Source organism: Zootoca vivipara, chromosome 12 (assembly GCF_965207765.1).
Source record: "Zootoca vivipara chromosome 12, rZooViv2.hap1.1, whole genome shotgun sequence".
Classification (NCBI taxonomy): Eukaryota; Metazoa; Chordata; class Lepidosauria; order Squamata; family Lacertidae; genus Zootoca; species Zootoca vivipara.
The window spans coordinates 45,931,729-45,941,031 of NC_142595.1; the positions used below are offsets into that span (position 1 = coordinate 45,931,729).

The following is a 9,303-nucleotide window of genomic DNA, read 5'->3' on the forward strand; positions in this document are numbered from 1 at the left end:
AAATACATACGATCTAGAGCTGAGATCTGTGACATCTGCAGACACAGCTATATATTATCAAGCAGAAATGAACACCCTTGAGGATGAGGCAAGGGATGGGCATGTGGACTTTCTAGGTTCATTCAGAGGACCCACATCAAGCAACTGAGGGTTCATGACAGAAATTGATCTAAGCACATATACAAAGATCTTTTTTTATGAACCATCTACAAAGGAGTTATATATAAAGAGTCACACCACAGCTTTTCGTCCAGTTTAAACATTACTTTATAGCAGACTGACCTAAGTACATTGAAACCTATTTCAGAATATGAAAAAAGAATGTATGCACAATTTTTGAAATCAGCATATCCCAATGATAAAATAAGTGCAAAAATCAGGGGCAGACTGTGGTCTTTCAAATTGCAGCGGTGCCCTGGATAAGCCCAAAATTTGGCAGCTGCAACCTCTCACCTCCCGTTCTGCTCAATTCACTATATCATAACAAGTAGTCGTGGCCAAGTGGTTAAGGCGATGGACTAGAAATCCATTGGGGTCTCCCCGCGCAGGTTCGAATCCTGCCGACTACGATGCTTTATTGGGGGTTGGACTGGATGGCCCTTGTGATCTCTTCCAACTCTATGATTCTATGATAAGCGTCACATCCTGCGGCGTCCTGTAGGCTCGGCACCCACTACTGCAGACACAGTTGCACTGCCTGAAATCCACCTCCGCAAAAATTAGTATAACCAAAACCAGAACCAATGTTGTCAATGTGTTGTTATTTTTATCCTGAGCTGGATGTAAATGGCGGGGCAGCTTCCTGTTTAAAGGAGTCAAGCCCTCTTTTGCCCCAGCTCCACCCACACCTGAAACCCCTGTGTGATTGAGATCACTTTCAACCTTTCCCAAAACAACTAGGGGAATGATGTGTTTCCTTCAATTAGTTTGCTTTATGTTTAGGGGTACTCTCATTTTGACTCAAGAAAATCACCATTTTATAATTTAAATTGGGAAAAATAAATACAGTAAATGGATGCAAGTACAAAGATTCACAAAATGTTTAGGGGTATGCATACCCCCCCCCCGAAAAAAGCACTGGAAAGGGAAATACATTAAGCAATGGAAACTTCATTAAAAACATTGAACCAAGCAGAAATACACATGGTGCTTTATGTCTCACCTGCAGAAAATTCATGTATAGTCACCTCACCCCCCCCCATATTTAATTATTTTAAACAAACCTGACCAAATCATATCATTTCTGTTCAAACCATGGTGCATTGAACTGTCCTTCTTTGAACTATCCTTGATGCTTGCCCATCTGGAAGAGAGTCAACAACAATAACAAAACAACAACAACAACATATTTACACCCCGCCCATCTGGCTGGCTTTCCCCAGCCACTCTGGGCAGCTTCCAACAATATATTAAAAACACAGTAAAATATCAAACATTAAAAACTTCCCTAAACAGGGCTGCCTTCAGATGTCTTCTAAAAGTCAAATAGTTGTTTATTTCTTTGACATCTCGTGGGTGGGTGTTCTACAGGGCGGGCACCACTACCGAGAAGACCCCCTGCCTGGTTCCCTGTAACTTGGCTTATCGTAGTGAGGGACCCGCTAGAAGGCCCTCGGAGCTGGACCTCAGTGTCTGGGCTGAATGGTGGGGCTGGAGATGCTCCTTCAGGTATACTGGGCCGAGGCCATTTAGGGCTTTAAAGGTCAGCAACAACACTTTGAATTATGCCCGGAAACATACTGGGAGCCAATGTAGTTTTTTTCAGGACCGGTGTGATGTGCTCTTGGTGGCCAGTCTGGCTGCCGCATTCTGGATCAGTTGTAGTTTCCTGGTCACCTTCAAAGGTAGCCCCAAGTAGAGCGCATTGCAGCAGTCCAAATGGGAGATAACCAGAGCATGCACCACTCTTGCGAGACAGTCTGCGGGCAGGTAGGGTCTCAGCCTGCATACCAGATGGAGCTGATAGACAGCTGCCCTGGACACAGAACAAACAAGGATCTGTGACTGCTGATCTATATTTTATTGAACCTTTAAGATAAATCTGCCTTCCTGCCTCATGCTTTAAACTCATCCTTACAGCCCTATTCCAGCTGATAAATATGGATAACCATCTCTTTTACCCTGTGTATACAAGGCACAGTTGCCAAAAAGTTGTGTTGTTCTTTTTATAATGAGCTATATGCAAATGCAGGGGCAGCTTCCTGTTTAAAGCAGCCAAACACTCTCCTTGCCCCAGATCCATCCACAACCGAAACCCCTTTGTGGCTGAGATCACTTTCAAGGCAACTTTCCCAAAGCACCTGGAGGAATGAACCTTTTACTTCAATTAGTTTGTTTTTTGGCAGTCTTAAGAGGTTATTGCTATTGTTTTCCCTTCCCCGTGCAAGAAAACATTGGGAGTCTACTCATTAATGTCTAGAGATCTTTATGATATCTCTTTCTTTACAGGCATTCAATCAGAGGTTCAACTGGAGGAATCTGGAGGGGGCATCAAAAGACCTGGAGAGTCTCTCCGCCTCTCCTGTCGAGCCTCTGGCTTTACCTTCAGCAGCTACTGGATGCACTGGGTGCGACAGGCTCCTGGGAAGGGACTGGAATGGGTGGCAATAATACGCTCTGATAGTGGAGAAATATACTATGACAACTCTGTGAAAGGGCGCTTCACCATCTCCAGGGACAACCCATCAAACATGCTGTACCTGCAAATGAACAGTCTGAAATCAGAGGACACAGCTATCTATTACTGTGCAAGAGGCACAGTGAGAGGAAGTGAATCTGAACGCTGGAAAAAAAAATTGTTTGCCTTCTCACCAGAAAGAAGTCTCCAGTCAAACTATTCTAATATAGTTTGATATATTTGTATCTTATTTTTTTCTTTGTATCTGATTCCTTTTGTAATTTTGTATTTTTAAGTTTCTTTGTATTCCCTTCTTTGTATTATTTCTGGATTTCTTTTTGTAATTTTTAAAAGTATGCAAATAAAGATTCATTTTTTTTAAAAAAAAAGTCTTCAGTCAAAAACTATTTTGAGAGTAAACTGGTGAGGTTCATTAAAATATATATATAAAAAATAGGATCTGTAATTCAACCAACCTGAACCAATTCACCAAGGCACAATGTGCAGGCAGGTGAGTTTTAATCAATGGGATTATACAGAGCCTCCCATTTCCTGACCAATCTGACAGCCACACACTGTGATCACACAGCAAGGCTAGTCTCGTCTGTAGCGCACAGTGAGAGGTGGTACCAACCTGGCTCTGCCTTGGTCTGTTCCCAAACATCTAGTAAAGTTCACACTGCTAATTTCTGGTATATTAAGTTGTGGCCTTTCCTTCATTCATCATTTGTTTCTTATTGAGATTATTATTAAACATTGGGCACATTAAAGCCTTTGGATGAATAAAAGCTCACTCTTGTATTGAAATGATGACCGCTCCCCACATCAAATGCCTTTTGCATGGTCGCTCGCAGCCCCCCGGATCCCAGTGCAGCTCCCGGTAGTACGGGCTGGCTTCGCCTTCCCCAGGCTGGATACCTGGAGGTCTCCGTCTACCTCAGCCAATCACCCAATCCCACCTGGGGAGACATTGCCAGGGGATCGTCCAGGTAGGCGGAGGGACTGCCCTGCCCACACAACAGAAGGTGAATCTTACTTTTGAAGTGTAAATTGGCTCAAGAGATTCTCCCACTCTGCCCTTGCTCAGTTAAGTCTTCTTTTGCAGGTTAACCTCTTCTCCACAGGTAAGCAGGTGCTGCTACGTCATGGTTGCTATTGAAGGGCCGGAAAGGAATTTTACTACACTGGCAGGTTTTGCCTTTCCTGTAGCAAAACATCACACAACTTTGGCGGTTTCAGGCCTTGGGCAGAATCCTTTGGTCTATCTTCTGAAATGGGGGGGGGGCGTGAAGCGATGACCCATGCTCCCTTTGCAGTGGTGATACCAGGTTTCCCCATTAAAGGGGTCTTGAGGGGAGGCATTGGCCATATGACAAGAGGTTGTCATTGCACTCCCCTGCAACGGTGGCAAAATGGGGGGGGGGGCTCTCTGCTTGAACATATGTTCTCCAGAGCCAGCCCAATCCCCACACATTCTGGATAACCCTGATGTCTCCCAGATCCCTGGCTGGGGACCGGAAAGGATAAACACCCAATGCCTGAGCCAAGGTCTCTCTACATCTGAAACTTAATAAAGTTGTGGCCAATTTTAATCACATAGCACGTTGTCTTGAGTCATTATTCTGCTAGGGAGCTGCCTGGGGTTGGGGGGACTCTGCCTGTCTACGCAAAAAAAAAAAAAAAAAAAAACCCACTCCAAAAATGTGGTTCAAAAGTTTTCTTTTACTTACAGAAATTAACTTTAAAACACATTAAAAAACTGGTTACATACAGTTCGGTGCACAATTTCTCACACTGATCCCAGTATAAGGGATGATACCTTAGATTATAAATATCATTCATCCTGTGCTTAAAATCAGAGCTCCATCCCTACTCCATTCCAGCCTCACTAGCCTCAGGCTACAGGTAGGTAGCCGTGTTGGTCTGAGTTGAAGCAAAATATAAAAAAAATTCCTTCAGTAGCACCTTAAATACCAACTAAGTTTTTATTTTGGTATGAGCTTTCGTGTGCATGCACACTTCTTCAGATACACTTGAAACAGAAGAGTCAGACCCATATATATATATATATATATATAGAGAGAGAGAGAGAGAGAGAGAGAGAGAGAGAGAGGGTGGTGGGGGTGGGTGGGAATGGGTGATGGGCTGATGGGAGTGGTAAACCTGTAGATGGCTGCAGGTGGCTGCAGATGGCTGCAGATACCTGTAGACCTGTAGGCCTGTAGACCTGGGTTAACCACATACCCACCTCCTTCCTGCTCACAGTACACTGGAGGGGTATGTGGGTGGGATGATGCCGGAGGAAGGAGAGGAAAAACTCCAAGCAAAAAGAGGTTACCGTCCCTTTAAAGCAGCAATACTGATGTAGAATAGAATGCCCCTATTTCCATCTGAGGAACGTTGGAGGGTATGGAAAGGACTGGAGAGTTTTTCTAGTTTATACAGCTCGAAACAGCAATCCCTCAAGGACCACTTCCCCCCTTAAAACGGATCTGGATTCTGTGTACATCGTCTGAGGCCTTTCCTAGTTTCCCTCTTGCATGTGAGGACTAGAAGATGGCAATAGGACACTTGAAGGGTCTGCAAGTCAAGAGTCTGGTATAAGCCTCTTGTTGCTCTTTTATCCTGAGCTGCATGCAAATACAGAGGCGGATTCCTGTTTAAAGCAGCAGCTCACTCTCTGCCCAGCCTATACCCAGAGGTAGAACTGCTTAACCACTTTCCAGTCAGTTCCTCTCAGAGCAAAAGGGGAAGACAAACATGGCGCTTTGGTTTCAATTTGTTTTTCTTTCAGCGGTTTTGGGAGGTAATGTTATTCCAGCTTTAAACAAACATGACTAATATAATCTAAATAAAATTTTAAAATTCCTTCCCGTAGCACCTTAGAGACCAACTAAGTTTATCTCTAAGGTGCTACTGGAAGGAATTTTAAAATTTTGTTTCGACTACGGCAGACCAACACCTACCTGTAACTAGTATAATCTAGGGCTTTGTATGTAGCAAATCCTTTAAATATGACTTTCCCCCCTTTCTAGGTGTCCAATCAGCAGTTCAGCTGGTAGAGTCTGGAGGGGATGTCAAAAGGCCTGGGGAGTCCCTCCGCCTCTCCTGTCGAGCTTCTGGATTCACCTTCAGCGACTACTGGATGAGCTGGGTGCGACAGGCTCCTGGAAAGGGACTGGAATGGGTTGCAAGGATACGCTATGATAGTGGAGAAATATACTATGACAACTCTGTGAAAGGGCGCTTCACCATCTCCAGAGACAACCCTTCAAGCATTCTGTATCTACAAATGAGCAGCTTGAAGTCAGAGGACACTGCTGTTTATTACTGTGCAAGAGACACAGTGAAAGGAAGTGAATCTGAAGCCAGACAAAAACCTCCCTTTGCCAGCTGCAACCACAAAGAACTAGATGAAGAAGTTTGGAGAAGGAAGATAAATGGAAGATAAATTGTCTTGATTTTGTTGACAGAAATGAGGCACCATGCCTAGTGTTCAAAATGGAATGCTCAGAGAAAGCCTTGGCTACATTCAGACACCACTTTATTCTATTTCCCCAGCAATTCATTTCCGACTAAGTTCAACTTCTTATGTGATCTTTTTATACAATGTAAAATTCATTTCTGGTAATCTACCAGAATCGTGTTGAAGTTTAGTGCTCATTCCTATATTAATTGCTTCCATGAAATGTGTGTTTGCATGTTTGCAACTCTGTTAGCTCAGAGGATTGTGGCAGATTTGAGCTATAATTTTCCTGCTGTTTTAATGGCTTACAAAATAGGATGAAATTTGGGGGAGAATTCTGAAATACCATGCTAGCCAGTTTTGGTGGGGATAGAGATGGACTGTTAAAGTCCACTTTGCCTCAGAGTGTCCCTGTTTCCAACTTTGCAGTGCCACCTTCCTGCTTTGTGTGTATATGAAGCAGTGTAGGACTTACTGCTCCTGGCAGACAATCTGTGTAATGGACACAAGGCCAGAGCCAAGTTAATTTGGTTGGAAAGCAAGCCGTTTTATGACATGATGACTGAGCACACAGACTTGAGCATAGCTGGAATATGCCAGGGTCACTTTCATTATACTTTTTATACTAATATCAAATTTCTACACCACCCCTCATCTGAAAATCTCAGGATGGCTCACATTGGCAATGTGTGGCCCCAGCCGAGATGAGGGCTTATAAAAATTCTCTTCCTGCTGCTTTCTGCTTGTGGGAAAGCAAGGGACCCATAGGTGTGTGTGTGTGTGTGGGGCCCTCTTTAAATTACGGACCCACTTCCCACTGGTGGAGGCAATGCTTTGACCATGTTATCAGTTTAGATCAGGCATCTGCAAACTGTGGCCCTCCAGATGTTTTGGACTATAATTCCCATCTTCCCCGACCACTGGTCCTGTTAGCTAGTGCTCATGGGAGTTGTAGGCCAAAACATCTGGAGGGCCACAGTTTGGGGATGCCTGGTTTAGATCATCTCTCTTTATCTGATTCCCGCCACTAGATGCAAAGTTGATGCAAATTCCTGTCCAAGAAGCTTTCTATTTAAATATCCCCACCCACACCAAGTCTCCAGATCCTCAGGTGGACCAAATTAGTTGTCAATCCAGAGGGAGGAGTTTCTCTCTGCAAACAATGAAGGGCCCCTTTCTTTTCCTTTCTTTGTTAGCAGTGCCGTTGTGTGAGTATTTTCCAGGTAAACATTACAAAAAAATTAAAGGTTACAGATGGACAAATTACACTGTAACCAAAGACTTGTTGTTTGCTTTAGATGTCCACTGTAGTGTCCAGCTTGTGGAATCTGGACTAAGGATTGGAATGGATGGGCCAGATAGAATGGGTTATCCTCAAATGGAGCTTATACTACAACCCATCCCTCCAAGGCCGAATCACCCTGACTGCCGATTCCTCCACAAATACATACGATCTGGAGCTGAGATATGTGACAGCTGCAGACATAGCTATATATTATTGTGCCTGCAGGACACACAGTGAGATAAACCAAAGGAGAAACTGTACAAAAAGGTGGAGGCAACTGTTACTGGGATGAAGTGTAGGAGCATCTTCTAAGATTCTTTCTGTTTCTCACAAGGGGGCAGCAGTGATTTAAAGACCAAGAAGCCATTAACCAAAACTGAAATAAAGCCTTGTGTGATGTTCTGTGGTTACAGCTGTGAGGCTGACAACTGTTTCCTCAGCTGCCTCAACTTCACTGGCTGCATGAGAGTTTGATTCCAAAACCGAATTTCACAGTACTAAAATAGACCATCATCTTGGAGAGTGAAGTCAAATGGGCCTTAGAAAGCACTGCTAATAACAAGGCCAGTGGAAGTGATGATATTCCAGCTGAACTATTTAAAATTTTAAAAGATGATGCTGTTAAGGTGCTACACCCAATATGCCAGCAAGTTTGGAAAACTCAGCAATGGCCAGAGGATTGGAGAAGATCAGTCTACATCCCAATTCAAAAGAAGGGCAGTGCCAAAGAATGCTCAAACTACCGCACAATTGCGCTCATTTCACACGCTAGCAAGGTTATGCTTAAAATTCTACAAGGCAGGCTTAGGCAGTATGTGGATCAAGAACTCCCAGAAGTGCAAGCTGGATTTCGAAAGGGCAGAGGAACCAGAGACCAAATAGCAAACATGCGCTGGATTATGGAGAAAGCTAGAGAGTTCCAGAAAAACGTCTACTTCTGCTTCATTGACTATGCAAAAGCCTTTGACTGTATCGACCACAGCAAACTATGGCAAGTTCTTAAAGAAATGGGAGTGCCTGATCACCTCATCTGTCTCCTGAGAAATCTCTATGTGGGACAAGAAGCTACAGTTAGAACTGGATATGGAACAACTGATTGGTTCAAAATTGGGAAAGGAGTACGACAAGGTTGTATATTGTCTCCCTGCTTATTTAACTTATATGCAGAATTCATGATGCGAAAGGCTGGACTAGATGAATCCCAAGCCGGAATTAAGATTGCCGGAAGAAATATCAACAACCTCAGATATGCAGATGACACAACCTTGATGGCAGAAAGCGAGGAGGAATTAAAGAACCTTTTAATGAGGGTGAAAGAGGAGAGCGCAAAATATGGTCTGAAGCTCAACATCAAAAAAACCAAGATCATGGCCACTGGTCCCATCACCTCCTGGCAAATAGAAAGGGAAGAAATGGAGGCAGTGAGAGATTTTACTTTCTTGGGCTCCTTGATCACTGCAGATGGTGACAGCAGTCACGAAATTAAAAGACGCCTGCTTCTTGGGAGAAAAGCAATGACAAACCTAGACAGCATCTTAAAAAGCAGAGACATCACCTTGCCGACAAAGGTCCGTATAGTTAAAGCTATGGTTTTCCCAGTAGTGATGTATGGAAGTGAGAGCTGGACCATAAAGAAGGCTGATCGCCGAAGAATTGATGCTTTTGAATTATGGTGCTGGAGGAGACTCTTGAGAGTCCCATGGACTGCAAGAAGATCAAACCTATCCATTCTTCAGGAAATCAGCCCTGAGTGCTCCCTGGAGGGACAGATCGTGAAGCTGAGGCTCCAATACTTTGGCCACCTCATGAGAAGAGAAGAATCCTTGGGAAAGACCCTGATGTTGGGAAAGATTGAGGGCACTAGGAGAAGGGGACGTCAGAGGACAAGATGGTTGGACAGTGTTCTCGAAGCTACGAACATGAGTTTGACCAAAC

At 43.9% G+C, this 9,303-nt stretch overlaps 1 non-coding gene and 1 gene segment (V, D, J or C); both read left to right on the top strand.

Moving 5' to 3' along the window:
• The first annotated feature begins 487 nt into the window (after positions 1-487).
• On the top strand, positions 488-569 carry TRNAS-AGA (transfer RNA serine (anticodon AGA)). Its single transcript has one exon. It is a non-coding gene; the product is annotated as a tRNA-Ser (tRNA).
• Positions 570-5,306: 4,737 nt separating this feature from the next.
• Positions 5,307-6,173, top strand: LOC118077479 (immunoglobulin heavy variable 3-7-like). The segment is given in 2 exon segments: positions 5,307-5,423; positions 5,653-6,173. Coding segments are annotated over 2 exon segments (462 nt in total).
• Positions 6,174-9,303: the final 3,130 nt, after the last annotated feature.